At 45.3% G+C, this 15,597-nt stretch overlaps 1 protein-coding gene and 1 long non-coding RNA gene across 16 annotated transcripts in view; one reads left to right on the top strand and one right to left on the bottom strand.

Annotated features, from left to right (window-relative positions):
• Positions 1-14,925, top strand: part of LOC105466962 (Rho GTPase activating protein 26) — a 907,509-nt gene extending 892,584 nt beyond the window's left edge. For 10 of the 15 annotated variants that reach the window (XR_011624168.1, XR_011624169.1, XR_011624171.1 and 7 more), the window contains 3 exons: positions 149-240; positions 3,452-7,537; positions 8,536-14,925. Coding sequence is in view for 4 of the 15 variants with exons in the window: in XM_011716194.3 (XP_011714496.1) it covers positions 149-240; positions 8,536-8,624 (181 nt within the window). In the remaining 11 variants the exon portion in view is untranslated. Of the gene's footprint in view, positions 1-148; positions 242-3,451; positions 7,538-8,535 lie in introns of those variants that run through there. The other 5 variants (XM_011716194.3, XM_071097777.1, XM_011716200.3 and 2 more) reach the window with 2 other exon arrangements.
• On the bottom strand, positions 2,393-8,231 carry LOC105466964 (uncharacterized). Its single transcript, XR_978557.3, has 6 exons — positions 8,146-8,231; positions 7,287-7,434; positions 6,235-6,332; positions 3,952-4,042; positions 2,851-2,941; positions 2,393-2,531 (listed from the first exon to the last, which is right to left on the bottom strand). It is a non-coding gene; the product is annotated as an uncharacterized lncRNA (long non-coding RNA).
• Positions 14,926-15,597: the final 672 nt, after the last annotated feature.

Genomic DNA, 15,597 nt, shown 5'->3' with positions numbered 1-15,597 from the left:
CATGTCTTGCCATCTGGCTGCCTTGCCAGGCACTTCCCACGAGAGGGTACTAGGTAGTTTACAGGGAAAGGGAAGAAGGGAGATTAAATATCTGGGGCTTTCTAAGGGTTTTTTTAAAAATGTTAAATAAACTCCTGTTTTCACACAGCACACCGTTCCGGAAGGCGAAAGCCTTGTATGCCTGCAAAGCTGAACATGACTCAGAACTTTCGTTCACAGCAGGCACGGTCTTCGATAATGGTGAGTTTCTCATCCCCTCACAAAGATATGGGCGGGGGGCGGGGGCAAGGGGAGCACATAAATAACTGGCATTTTCAAAGCTCCTCCCTAGGGAAAATCTCAATACAATGGGTAAGAAAAAAAAGCGTGTGTGTGTGTGTGTGTGTGTGTGTGTGTGTGTGTGTGTGTGTGTGTTGGTTTCTGTGTCTTTTCCCAAAATAAAAGAGCAGCAGCAGGACTTCCGGAGACATCGTGAAGAGTGAACTAGTGTAATCAGCTCCGCGTTGAGTTGTTACCACTGTGAATGAGATTGTGCCTGCAAAAGACCCAGCCCAGGACCTGAAAGTGGCTTTAAGAGATCATACGCATCACATGTTTAAAATGGTACTCAACGCGTATTAAGCATCCAATAAGTTAATATTTTTATTATTAAAACCATCGTCATCATTGTATCCATCTTCAAAAAAGGCCCTGATGCTCTCATAGTTCACAGTGACAATTTTTCCTCACTTTTGTCTGAGCAGTGGGTGCCGCACCTGACTCTGGGGTCCTGGCTGTATCTGTAAACACATTCCAGGCCAGAGCAGACATGGGTTCCTGGGGACCAGCCCTTGACTGTACTCACGTCCACAGGGGCTGCCATTGTGTGTGCCCAGCCGCTGCATTCAGCATAGCAGAGATACCCATCAGGTACAGGTAGACAAAAGGGGGAACAAGGCACAGAGCATGGGGGTTTCCCAGGTCACACTCAACCCTTGGCCTTCTGGGTCAGCAGAAGGAGGAGGGATTACCCCAGAACTGCATGTGGGTGTCTGGGTCTGCATTCCCTTTTATCGCTCTCAAAGCCTCAAGCACTGTCCTTAAACCTTTGCTCCATTAACTTTCATCTGGGCCCTTTATAAATCAAAGTGCACAAACAGCCAGCCCAGCCACCTCTCCTGTTCATAGCTGGTGCTTGCAGGCCCCAGCAGACTGCAGGTGCAGTGCAGATGCAACAGGGCTGCTGAAGGCTGTCCAAAGCCATTTTACTGGTGAGTGTCCCCCACACAGGCCCAGGCAGCGGAGTCCTCTCCTTGCCGTAACACGACACGGCTCTTACAGAAGACAAACCAGAATGGGCTGCGTTGCTTGGGCTTCTGCTCCCTGCTTTGTCAGCAGGGAAGGGGCTTCTGCCTGTAGAAGAGCAGGATTTGAGAGATTCCTACACTGACAGGTGAATCCAGGGCTTAAAGGTCTGTCCTCTAAGTCCCAATTCACTGCTCACATGGGCAAGGGATCATCATGTTCCTATCAGCCATTCCCTCTGACAACACAAAGGACTCCTGATCTCAGGGGCAGAATTGTTTTGAACTAGCAAAAGTTATGTATATGCTTCTATCTTCTTTGTGATTCCTTTTGGTGAGTGCAGCCTTCTTCCATTTTTTAACGGTTTATTAAGATAACCGTACCACCTACAATTTACCCATTTAAAATGTACAATTCAATGGTTTTTAGTATATTCAGAGTTGTGCAACCATCACCACTATATAATTCCAGAATATTTTCATCACCCCCAGAAGAAACCCCATACCTTTTAGCAGTCATGCCCTGCTTACCACAACCCATTTCCATCCAGCCCAAGGCAACCACTCTTCTACTTTGTCTCTCTATATTTGCCTGCTCTGGACATTTCATACAAATGGAATTATACAGTATGTGATCTTTGAAACTGGATTCTTCAGTTTGCATAATGTTCAAGTTCATCCACATTGTAGCGTGTCAGAACCGTATTCCTTTTAATGTGTGATGGTATGGACATAGCACAGTTCATGTAAGCTCATTCCTCAGTAGATGGGCACGTTGTTTCCACTTTTTGGCTGTTTGAACAATGCTGCTGTGAACATGTGTGTAGGTTTTTGTGAGGGCGCAGGTTTCCAGTTCTCTTGGGGGATACACCTATGAGTGGGATTGCAGGGCCATATGAATTCTGTGTTTAAGTGTCTGAGGAAACGCCAAACTGTTACACGAAGAAGTTGCACCATTTTACCATTTTATGTTCCTACCTTCTTTCATTTTTAAGTCTTTCTGCGGTAGCTTAAACAGTTAAGCATAAAGGGGGGAAAAAAAGAAGAGAAGCCTGGGTGATTGTTAACTCCCAAGTCCTTTTTTCCCCCAGCAGAGTGTCCTTCAGCATCCACAGCCATCTTCACTGCCACACCAAAGCCCCGGGCGCCTCCACCTCTCACCTGGGCGCTTCCACTGGCCGCCCAACACATCTTCTCACTTCTGCTCTTGCTGCCATGACCCCCTCTTTACAGAGCAACGAGAGTGATCTTTGAAAAATGGAAATGACATTAAAGCCCTTCAGTGGCCTCCCATTGCTCTGAGAATTACTTACAAGGCCCTACAGGGCCCGGTCCCTGCCCCTCTGACCTCTCGCCCTCACTTGACATACTACAGCGTCACAGACCTTCTTCATGTTCTCAAGTAAGGTCAGCAAACTATGACCTGCCGGTCAAATCCAACCCGCCACCTGCCACCTAACAATTCTGTAAGTGCTCCCGCCTACAGCGTGGTAATCATCAGAAATCCTGTAGGTATTGACAGATGAGAGCAGGAGGGAAGTTTGGTTGAATGAGTAAGAGGCCTTACCCAAGCCTTCCTGTGGGCTCTAGGAGTCATGGCAGAGTTTGCTGACACTGGTTTGTTTTTAACCAGCCTTGCCAGTGACCTTTCAAATTCCCTGAGGAGCAAAAGGCCAAATTAAACGTGAAAGAAAACACCTCTCAGTGTTGACTGAGTTGCAGTAGAAAATGGACCTGACGAAATGTTAGTACACTTTCTCAGTTGGGTTAACTGAAAATATGTTATTAGGTCTTCTTTCCAGAGGAAAATGCTTACGTAGACCCTCTTCCTCCCCACCCCGTCACCTCTACCGGAGAAAATGAGGCATTACAGAACACTGTTATTCTGCCTGGCGGGGGGCGGGGGGGGCGTCTTTTTCCTTGTTCCATTTCTTGTTAGTTTACCACTGGGGATATTAGGTAAAGGCTATTTAATTTGTATGCTGTGTAGCTGTCAGATTAAATCATCCAACCAATCAGAAGAAAGTGCACGTGTGTGTGTGTGTGTGTGTGTCTTTGTGTGTGTGTCAGGATTAAGAAGAATGAATAAGGAAGAGGAAAAGGGAGGGGCCCGTGGAGGGAAAGTCTGTTGTTTCGTAATGATTAATCTCAAAGCCTTTGGATTCCAGGGGCCCCTACTGTGACTCCGGAGTGGCTGCTGCTGTCAGCTCATGGACTTTGTGCAGTGGGAAATGGATGTGCAATACCTAGAAATAATTCCAGTGTCAGCTCTGGCCAATCTACTGGGAAACTGTCCATTTTAACAAGAGCACCTCAGACAGTAACTGGAAAGAGAAATAGCTCCTATTCTCAGGAACGTTAGTCATCTTGAAGCAACATGATTCGTGATACCTGGAAAATGCACATGGCAGTCACTAAAATTGGGTTCTAGGGATACTTTTAACAAGATCTGAGAGGAAGTGGATCCATTCATTCCCATGGTACCTGACACAGCACTACTACACAGCAGGCCTGTCCCAAGTTTCCTTTGCTGATGGAGAACATCCTCACGGGGGAGCCCCCAAGCTGCCTAGGAAATGGGCTAACAGGAGAGCACTCAGGGATCTCCTTCAGCTTCTCCAGCCATCTTCGCTGCCACGCCCAAGCCCAGGCCACCTCCACCTCTCACCTGGGCGCTTCCACTGGCCGCCTGACACATCTTGTTGCTGGCTTCCACTCTTGCTCCCATAACCCCTTCTTCACATAGCAGCAAGAGTCATCTTTGAAAATGAAAATCACATCATGTTATTTCCTGCTTAAAATCTATCAGTGGCCTCCCACTGCTCTGAGAATGACTTACAAGGCCCCCCAGGGCCCAGTTCCTACCCCTCTGACCTCCTCTCACCCTCACTTGACATCCTGCAGCTTCGCAGGCCTTCTTTATGTTCTCAAGTAAGAGCAGCAAACTATGACCTGCCAGTCAAATCCAACCCGCCACCTGTTTTTGTAAATAAAGCTTGACTGGAACACAGACACTCATGCCTTTGTGTCTGCGTGTTATCTGTGGCACTAATGGCAGAGTTAAGGAGAGAGACACACTGACCGTGAGGCTCTTTAGGAAACACAGGCCCACTACTGTTCTAAAATCCCTCCCAGCCTTTTCCCATTGCAGGGCCGCTGCGCTTGCACTACCCACTGCTCTAGTCTTTCTCCTTTCACCACTCCCTAAAATTATGTGCTTGCTTATTGCTTGATTGTCCCGCCCAGCAAAATCTTGTCTGCTTGTTCTGTGCTATGTGCAAGGACCTAGCATGGTGTCTAGCATGTGGTAGGTGTTCAGTAAATGTTTTTAAATGAGTAAATGTATTTTAATTACCCAGGGGTCTGCACCTCTTTTAGTTAAGACTTCTTTTGGGGACAGTCAGCCATTAGAGACCTTAGTCACACACTTGCTCCCTGTCCATGGTGAGCGAAGGAGGGCAGAAGGCATGAGTTGTATGCGCAGGGGTGTATGGTGTACACAGGGGTAGAGCTGAGAGAAAGTGGTTGGCAGGAAGCACACCTGTGTCCCCAGAAGTTTGTATTTGTTACATGCTTGCTGGGCTGAAGAGCCCCTCAGGCAGCTTGCGGCAACACCTTTTGTGTTTGTATAGCATCTCGGACACTGGTGCAGTTCGGTGTTGCACATTGGCGCCATTCAGCCCAACAAGCGCTTAGCATCTTTGATGTTCAGAGCATTGGGCTAGGCAACAGCAGTAGTAGTTAAGATGACAGACTCTGGGATCAGATGTCCTGGGCTCTGATTCATTTTCATCGTCTACCAGCTATTAATATTTAGTTTTGGCCAAGATGCTTAACTTTTCTCAGCCACAGTTTTTCATCAGTAAAGTGAGGATAATAGCAGAACCAACTCCATAGTCATTCTGAAGATGAAAGGAGGAAATGCAGGTGTGAAGCGCGTATTCGCAAAAGGTCTGCCGCCTGGCATGTGCTCAACATGTTATCTTCCTTATCAGCATGGCTCACACTCTCTGGTTAAACAGAGGCCTGATGTAGTGGGAAGGGGGTTGGTCTCTGGAATCAAACAAGCTGAGTTTAAATTTTGGTTCTAGTATTGTGACTATGCACAAATTATTTTACCTCTCTGAGCCTTAATTTTCTCATCTGCAAAATATGGATAATAATAATATAAGCTAGGATCCTGAGAATCAAATGAATCAATATGTCTAAAACTCCAAGCACACGGCAGCTTCATAACATATCTAAGTGTTAGCTTGTATCATTATAATTCACGAGGCAGAAGGGAATTACTGAAGGTTGTTGAGCCAGGAAGTGCTATAATCCAAACCAAAACGCACTGAAAAACTAGATAGAGAAGCAAAGCTTAGCACATTTGAACAGCATATTAATAGGATGCATGCATACTATGTGGGATGTACTATGAGCATTTTAGGAGTCTGGAAGAGGAGGGTGCGGGTAGAAGGGATTCCATGGTAATATTTACAAAGGAAGTGGGGCTTCAGGTAAGCCTTAACGTGGAAACAGAAGACAGCAGAAAGAAAGGGGGCACTGGTGCTGCCTCCCTCCTCCGTTAGTAAATGACAGTTTGAATTTTAACTCGGAGGCATTTGGGCACAGAAAAGTTATAGCTCCTAACTTCCTGTGAGCTAGTGAAAATACAGGTTCCTGCATCCCCTTCCCAGAGATTCTGCTTTAATTGATTTGCCATGGGTCCCAGGAATGTGCGGTTTGAATAAGCATCCTGAGGGTTCTGAAGCACATGGTCTGGCATATGCTTTAGTAAACCCTGGCTTGAAGGCTCAGTGAGTCAGCAGTCCGACCCAAAGGCTGTGTTATCTCCTGCCATCCCCTGTGACCTACCTTTTGGCCTCCAGTTTGGAGGGCCTGTCTTGTCCCCTCTAATTCTTCCCTTAGCCCCTAAATTGCATTGTAAATGTTTTCACCCCAGTACCTGTGCTGTGGTTGAACAGCTGGCCAGGAAAAGGAGAAAGATCTGAAGGAGATGGACTCAGTGCATCTGGTAGAGTAACAACTCAACTTGGAGCTTTGCTGTAAAGCAGGAGGGCCTGGCTTTTGTTTTTGTTTTGTCAGTTTGGTTGCTTTATTCTTTCTAGGTTTTTATTTTGGAGAATGGGTTTGATTTGTTAATTTTATTCTGAACAGTTGATTTTTCCTGAAGCTCAGGTGGGTGGTAAGGGCCGTCTGGTTTTACTAGGTCTTTACTAGGAGGGGGTCTTGCTGAGCAGTCCCGATCCAGGATCTCCTACTGACTAGCCGGTACTGAGCATTTGCTCTGTGCCTGGCTCTGTGCCGAGTGCTTTATCCACACCAGCTCCTTACATATTTGCAAGAACCAACTAAAGGGAAGAGGGGCTTGTCACCAGTATGAAGTGCAGAAACTGAAGTGATCTTGGAAGCTTTGGTTGGGTGGATGGGCAGAGGGCAGGGGTATTTGGGTGTTCTTTAAGAGTGGCATGGAAGACCTTTGGTAATTGGAGAGGCCAGGTTGCTTTTAATTTGTGTCTTCTTCCAAGGCACTTCTCTCCCAGACTCTGTCTTGTGTGGGTTGTCATGAACCCAAAGTATCCTTGCTGTTTATCCCTCAGGCTTAGTGATCTGAAATTGGCCAACTTTGGAGGCCAATGAATAGATGTTTAACCTTGTCTTTTCCTAAGGAGGCACTCAAGGTGTACCCAAAGTTGACTGGCACTGATCTTCTGGAAGATTCTTTTGCTGTCTCCCATTTGCCTCCTTTGGTTTCTGTTCTTGCGTCTTTCCCTACAAACTGAAACTAGAATTCTGTAGCAGTGTCGGAGCGGAAATGCTTTTCTAAAACAAGCTCAGGAAGTCATTTAATTAGCCCAGGAAGGGAATAGGGGAAAATCTCTTCTCTCCAAATAATCTTGGAAAATTGGAGCTTTCCTAACACATTAAGAGTAAATGCCCTGCCTCACTGCAGAGTGATCTGTATATCTTCAGTTGACAAGCATGAACATCCCCCACCTCTTAGTCCCATGATTCCTTCTCTCTTCCTTCCTGCTATTGACTACTTTGCAGACTCAGCTGGATTTTAGATAATCTTTATAATATCACAATGGTTTCCATGGAGATGGATCATGATGTCACAAAAGTAGATATACATTTTTGGATACTGAAAAATCAAAGGGCAATAGAGGGAGGAATAGAAGAATTTTTAAGCTGGTATATAGAGGAGGGGGAAATCTAGAGAACAGGAAAGAAAACTAAGAAAGAGTGTGAGTGAAACAGAGAAATGGCTATTCAAAGGCTATTCAAAATCACAACCACCAAAAAAAAAAAAAAAAAAAAAAAAAAAACCCAGAAAATTTGCAAGGAAATTAGAAGCAGGGGGTAAGGATTTGAAGGAAAGTAAGATGATGATGAGAAGCTGGATTGATTGAGACAGGGTCTTGCTCTGTTGCCCAGGCTGGAGTGCAGTGGTGCAATCACGGCTCAGTGCAGCCTCGACCTGCTGAGCCCAAGCAATCCTCCCACTTCGGCACTCCCCCTCCTCCAAGTAGCTGTGACTACAGACATGCTCCATCAAACATGGCTAGTTTTTATATATTTTGTAGAGGTGAAGTTTTGCCATGTTGCCCAGGCTGTTCTCAAACTCCTGGGCTGAAGCAATCCACCTGCCTCAGCCTCCCAAGGTACTGGGATTACAGGAGTGAACCACCAGGCCCAGCCTCTAGATGCTGGATATCTTTAGAGACTAGTTCTTAGTCTTCTGTGGGTACTGCACTGAGTACATAGTTGATACTGGGCAGGCCGGTGGGTGAGTACGTGGGAGGAAGGAAGGAAGGAAAGGATGAAAAGGAAGGAAGAAAGGAAGGATACATACATGTATGGATGGACCAGGTCAATTGTTGCCCTCTAACCTACATAGTAGGAATCTGTCACTTCTTTGTAGTTTAAACCAGGAGCTTCAGAAAATCTATGAAATCCCTAAAATTGTATGCAAAATGTTGAATGTCTGTGAGTGTTTCCTTTTTCATTGTGAAGAAAGTTTTCAGGACAGCTTTCATCAAAAGGCTTATATCCCACAAAAGGTTCAGAACCTCTAAACTTCTAGAATGATGTAACTTAATAAGTGATTGTACTCATTGCTCAAGCTTCCTTCACACACACACACACACACACACACACACACACACCCCACACACACACATATCTGCCGCCTGCTCTATCTGTAACACCATCTATTCTCGCTTTCTCTCCCCTTCCTGTACAGTTCACCCATCTCAGGAGCCTGGCTGGTTGGAGGGGACTCTGAACGGAAAGACTGGCCTCATCCCTGAGAATTACGTGGAGTTCCTCTAACCGTGGGCCCCAGCAGAACTGCTGAGCTTTACATGGTATCCATGACAACTGCTGATTCCAGTGTCGTAGGCCATTTCTCTCTGCCACTGAGAAATGCAGCGTGACTGACTCTGTTGCGACCTGTCAACATGAATGTTTCTGTGAGCTCTGGTGTCACTCATCTCCATGATCATCTCAGCCAACACTCGTCAATACTGCAAGAAAAGAAGTCAATCAGCAGAGGAGACCATTTGCTTTTGATAACTAAGAGGAAGACTTGCAAAGCCATTTTCTCATGAGTACCCTAAATAGGGGGCACTCATTTTGTTTCAACAGTCCGAACGCCCAACCTTCAGAAAGAGGAAGTCAGATAGAAGTAGTCCCCGAGAGCACACTACGTAGCTAAGTCTGCTGGGGCTGGGTGAAGAAACTGGCGCTGAGATCCAGGCTGGATCCATTGCTTTTGTTTACAGTAGGCACTCTCTCTACCCCACCTCTCAGTACTTGAGACTTAAAGTGCTACAGGCAGCTGAGTCTGTTTGCATGCAGGATGAAGAGGGTTAAAGCACTGTTTATATAAGATCCAATCTCTCACCATCTCTAAAGCAGCCGTTGGCCCATCATCAGTGAGATATAGTCCAGTCTTCTCATGCACGGGAACACACACACCCTGCGTTTCTCCCTCCCCGGCTAGGAACCTCTCTGCCACCAAGGGCTGCCATCCATCGCCTAGTAACCACGGCAACCCAACCTACTCTAAAACCAAACCCAAAAAAATAAAATAAAATAACACATCCTCTTTGCATGACACATTTTTTCTCTCCCCTTTTTGGTATACTTTTATTGAATGGTTTTCTAACAACTTGAAGCACATGATCAAGGAATTAGGGTGGTCTACTTGAGGCAGACGGGATAGTAGCTGAGAACTGTTCCCCTTCTGATGAATTTCAGCAGCATCGGGGTATATTTGGAGCACACCTTAGTAATCTCTTGAGATTAAATTACATAGTCTTAATATTTCCGTTCCTCCATGCAACTGATGTTTGTTTTTTAAAGGGTAAGATGCTGCCTCCCAATGGGTGACAGCATCTGACTGGTTTCCCCATGTCTTCCTGTTCACCCATCCCTGCTCCCACCCTTGCCTGCCTCTAACCCACCACTGGCCAGCCCCCTTGCCCTGCTCTGGGCTGCCGAACACTGGTGCTGTGGTGGTTTTCAAGGTTAATTCCTAGGCTTACCGTATGGCCTATTTTAAAAGGACATCTATATTCACTGCCACTCCGAAAAAGGGAATTATTTCTCAGTCTTTTGAGGCATGAGACTAATATAGGCCATTGTGATTCAGAAGGAAACCCAAGGTTGGAGGGTGGGATGGGTACCCTCTGAAAAAGGGAATTTGCTGGTGAAAAGAGGCTGGATCTTGTGGAAGACTGCCTTGGATGGGGAAGTTCTGCCTGGACATTTCAAATTCACTTGGCCTTCAAACAACAGAGTCATCCATATCTTCCACATGTGAATGTCATTGCAAGGGTGACTCTAGACAAACTACAAACCGATGGACGGTCAGGCTCCCCAGGAGCCCCTTGGATGGCAGCATTGCTTCAGAGTGTTTCCTGTTTCTGGAATTCCTTGTTAGGGAACTTCAAAGAAGAAAAGAAAAACTTGAATTGTGTGGAATTACTGTATCTTTTACTTTTTTTTTGAAAAGATAAACTTGTAAATAGAATGATTTGAAATACTATATGGCAAAGTTTTATATTTGATATTCTTTAAGCTAGTTGCTCACACGCTTAGTCTTCAGTTGCTGAAGAAGTATGTTTAGGAGGGAGAGAGGGGCGGCAAAGCTGAAGAGAGTCAAGGTCACTGTCCCCGCTTCGGCCTGAAGGAAAGAGAAGACATTCCTATGGCCTTGCTCTCTGCTGTCCCGTTAGTGGGCATGATACATCAGTGGTGTTCAGTCTTTATGTGTTTCTGAGCATCCCTTGGGCTTTGGATTTGGAGATGGGAAGAGCATCTCCAGGCAATGAGTTTTTCAAAGAATGCCTACTTAGTAGTAAGATGAAGCTCAGGATTTAAATAAGTGGGGTCAGGCATTTGATTTTTTGTCTTTCTTCTCAGGTGTATTTCTTGGTACCCCCAAGATATCAGGACAGAAAGAGATGAGTCAATTGCTGTGTTCTTTACTTCTTTTTCTCCACATCTTCTGAGACTTCAGAAATGTGGACAAGCTAGTTTTCAAATTTTGTGTGCGTCTGTAAGTTCTTAAAAAACCAGCTTCTTAGAATGTTCAGTTTTCAATGTGCTGCTGCTTTCCCTTTTCTTAAACATTTTAAAACTCTTCCCTTTCACCTCCAATTCCCTATGATCCCAAAGGAAGAGGAAGACTCCAGGAGGGATGTAGATTGTGCCATCATAGCTTTACAGGTGGTTTTAAAGTTAACAGGGGTTTGTCATGGCAATTCACTACTCAATTTATCAGCTCAAGGATTATATGACTCTTTTCCAGGAACTCACCCAAGAGCAAGCTAGACACTACCATCGAATCAGGGAATAAGAATTAAGAATGGACAGGACCAAGATAGAACTCGAGAAAGCCATTGGAGAAAACTCGAGAAGAAAGGGAGTATACTAATAGGTTACATCTGTGGACTTGAGGACAAGAAGACCTTGGGAAATGGGGGCCTCAGGGGATGTGCATTCACCTACTATTGTGTTTCCCAAAGAGAGACCAGCATCATGCTTTTAACACATACAATGGGGTTTTTTATTTGTGTTTTTGTTTGTTTGATTTTTGAGACAGAGTCTCGCTCTGTGGCCCAGGCTGGAGTGCAGTGGCGCAATCTTGGCTCACTGCAACCTCCACCTCCCAGGTTCAAGTGATTCTCCTGCCTCAGCCTCCCAAGAAGCTGGGACTACAGGCATGAGCCATCACACCCAGCTAGTTTTTTGTATTTTTAGTAGAGACGGGGTTTTGCCATGTTGGCCAGGCTGATCTCGAAGTCCTGACCTCAAGTGGTCTGCCCGCCTCTGTTCCCCAAAGTGCTGGGATTCCAGGTGTGAGCCACCATGGCCGACCACATTTGATGTTTGAAGTTGTAATCTGTCCCATCATAAACTTACCTGGAGCTCATGTGGAGGAACAGAAGGCCAAGGTCCTTGCTTTGGGAGTGCCTCACAAAGCATCCCTGTAGACACATGGCCCCAGCTTCACTGCTTGGAAGCATGTCTCTCCCTCCTGAGTTGGCTCTGATTTGAAACCAGGAGAAACAGAGCTGCTGCCAATGGGATCTTTTAGGTAACCCCCTCTCCAGCTTCCATGTGTCTGTGCAGTGCCCATGAGTTGCTGCCAGTGGGATCTCTTAGGTACCCCCTCCCCAGCTTCCCTGTGGCTGTGTAGTGTCCATGACAGATGGCTGCCAATGGGATCTTTTAGGTAACCCCTCCCCAGCTTCCCTGTGTCTGTGTGGTGCCCTTGACAGATGGCTGCTGTGTTTCCCTTTGCGCAGCCAGGCTCCCCTCCTTCCTATTAGCTACAAAACTGGATAAACTTCAGAATATGAGCCAACGAGTAGGAAGGAACTTGAAGACTAAAAGATTTTACTCTCTCCCCTATCCGTGCCCCCTACCTCTGACTCTGTGTGAACAGGAAACTTTAGGCCAGATGAGGAGAATGAATTGGTTATCAGAGTGGAAGACCATGGCCCAGGATCCCTGAGCTTCCCCAGTAGCCTCCAGTTTGCTTTGTAAGACCCAGGAATCACTTAGCCATAGCCTGAATCTTTTAGGGGTATTAAGGGCAGCCTCTCACTCTCCCTTCAGGTTACTAACAAAATATCATAGTTAAAGAATGCCATGCCAGGAGAAGATAGCTGGTTTCAAATCCCTGCCCCCAGGCAAGTAAAACCCTGACTTGCTCAAGACAGAAGATCTTCTCTCCTGTTTTTCAAAATAATCGTATATAGGGATGGACCCTGTGCAGTGTGGCCTGCCTTGGTGTCCTAGAATTGGAGCCAGTCTTTCGCTTAATGTCCAAAGTATTTCTACGGCCAATATGTGTTTTCTTATTTCAGACCAAACTGTCTTTTTGAACATGAGTTCATTTCCTTTCGCCAAGTGCTTTTCGGACAGAGAGGCAAAGAGAATGAACAATCAAGTATTGACAGACTGGCATTAGCAGGACAGAGCCATACTAGTGACAAGGGCATTCCAAGGCACTTGCCCAGAGCTACAGAGTTGGGTGTGCCCTACCTGCGGCTCAAAGGGAGGGCCTTCTATCCCCTAAGTTTCTATTGCCTGAGAATGGCAACTGCTGTCTCACTAAAAGCTCTGTCTTGACTACAGAGGCTCCAAAAGCATTCACAGGTGAAGGGGAGGAAGACAGAAAGAAGAAGCCAAAGATAACCTGATCCCTGCCTGTCCACTGGCACCTGTCGTCCTCTGGCTTCTGCTCCCAAAAGCAAGTCTGGACGACTGAGTTTTGTGGACATGGCGCTCCCAGAATTTGCCCAAGTACTGAATGTTTTGTGAGCAACCATATTCCCCAAGTAGGTAGCCAGCACTGCAGAAAGCAAACAGCCTGTTAGCTACCTGACTTTAAGAGGAATGACCTAGGTGTTCTGCCAAGGGAGTTATCTGTCATCTCTGGCAAACTTGACAATCATCACTTACCTCGACAACCCTGCCCCACATCCCTTTATAAAGTCAGCAGGATGTCCTCTCACCCACCCTGTGCTGGTGTCTAAAAAATTTATCTTGTCATGCTCAAATGTGTTTGGCAGCCACACTGATCGGCTGGGTGCTGAACCACCGCTCTGTAATTGTAGCATCAAAATGACAACAGCAGCAGAGCGGCAAATCTTGCCCAGCCCCACAGCATGCCTGAGACAAGACTCCAACAAGTAATAATTAACTTTTTTCTCCTGCCGCCTACAGTACCTGTCTAACTAAAGAGCTTCCCAAAGTGGAGGGAAAGACCATAGAGAGAATCCAGGTGTTATTCAGAGTCAGTCCTTGCTGAAATGTGGTCTTCCAGTGGAAGCACCTGTATTCTTGGGAGGAAAAAGTGCTGGATGCAAAGTAACTCTAGGACCAGAGAGAAAGAGGAAGGTGAACTATCCTAAGGAGCTTTGGATACTTTTTTAGAAGGATAAATATTGTGCTTACTGAGGAGAAAAAAAAAAACCAATCACAGAAAAATTTCACAGCTAATATTTTTATAAAAGTTGTGCCGGACATTACAAAACGTCCCTCAAGGTGGAATGCTTTAGAGAACAAAGGCTTAGCACAGGCCCAGACCCTTGTGTGGGTATGACATGATGTGACATGTACATGTCAAAATTCGCTTTAGTATAGTCAGAACCAGAGTACTGATAAACAAAATGTTAGTTACCTGGAGCAGTCCTGGAGAGGCTAAGACATCCTATACTGTTGTACATCAACCATTTCTACAAAGTTATCCAGACACCTAAAAGCAGCTTTCTTGGTTATCCAGATCCAGTTTCTTGGTTATGCCAGAATCAGCCTTGTATCTGACAATGCACATCTGTTGATTTTAAAGTATATTTGTGTGTGTGTATATACAGCACATATTTACATCTATGAAGACACAGACACTCATAGAGACCCACATGAGCTGCCACTTGCTGAGCCTTTACAGCCTTTAAGACTTGGAGGTCGAGAATTAGAGACAGAAGAGAGGCTGTTGATGGCCTATTAAAATGATCAAAGATGTAAATTCAGTGCCATTTAAAAACTGTTCATACTTATCAAATGATTATCTGCAGCTACATTCTTTGTTTACTTATTTAAAGTCATGTTGCAAAAAAGGTCAAACCCATGAATGCTTAGTAGCTAAGGCTAGTGTTCAGAAGCACTCTAAAAGACATTTTGTCCACATTTTGGAAAAGAAAATATTTGCATGTTTAATCATAATTTAGACTACCTTTGAGTATACTGTAAAGTGCTGTGTGATATAATATCAATAAAGTACTTATTAAATGGCACTTTAATCTTTTCTTTTAAAATAACGCACTGTTCTAAACTTCAGTATTGACTATTGACTGGTGTATAGAATCCAATGCTGTAATTAGAAAGTAATCTGTGACTAGAATAGACCTTTGTCCCTGTTAGTAGCCCTGTTGCCATGTTCAGGCTTTTAAAAAATGTGCTTTTGTGTCACAAAATACATCTATAAAGAAAATACAATTTCTGTTCAGAGCCTCTGAAACTTGGCTTTCTTACATTTGGTTGGTTTATGTGACAATCCCTATGAAATGAGTGGACGTGTGATTTTTGAATTAAATGTCTTTTCCATTTGGTGGTATTTTCTTGAGTTTCTGATAGAGTTTGACTCAATACATACTTTAATATGTCTTCAAATAAGCATATATAGATGATGATCAAAGGTCACGAGTCTTGGCTCCTGCAGTTTTTGGTGACAACCACAGTGCTGATTTCTGATGAGCTCTGAGAAGCTTTGCTTTCCATTTAGGAAGAGGTCAGATGCTAGGAAACTTGAGAATTTGCTCATCAGGCATATTAAACAATTGAGCCGGAAGAGTCACAGTCCACTTCACATTTCTAACTTTCTTCCATTAGAATACATATTGTTTTATTCTTCCTAAATTTGACTTTCTAATCACCTGTTTTCTGGAACCTCATGAACGCAAGGATGGAGTCATCAGAGCCAGAACACAGGCAATGCCCTCGGCACAGCTGGCTTGTAAATCAGTTGTTGAGAGCTTGTCGCGCACTGTCCCAGGCCAACCCAGATCACTGAGTCTTCGCATTCATCACGTCCCTTCCAGATACATTCTGAGTGGCAGCCTGGGACTTCCTCCGCAAGCACAGAGGGCTCCCCGACATGCTCAGCGGAGGGGGCATGGGGAAGCCAGCGCTCTGGGGACTGAGGGTGAGGCTTCTGGCTTCAGAAGCTTGCCCTGGGAGAGGAGGAAGGGATGTGAAGCTCCTTTGGTCCTGGTTCTAAGGGGAGGGG

Source organism: Macaca nemestrina, chromosome 6, assembly GCF_043159975.1.
Source record: "Macaca nemestrina isolate mMacNem1 chromosome 6, mMacNem.hap1, whole genome shotgun sequence".
NCBI classification, from domain to species: Eukaryota; Metazoa; Chordata; class Mammalia; order Primates; family Cercopithecidae; genus Macaca; species Macaca nemestrina.
The sequence above is the reverse complement of the archived record's forward strand: the minus strand, read 5'-3'. Positions and strand labels throughout refer to the sequence as shown.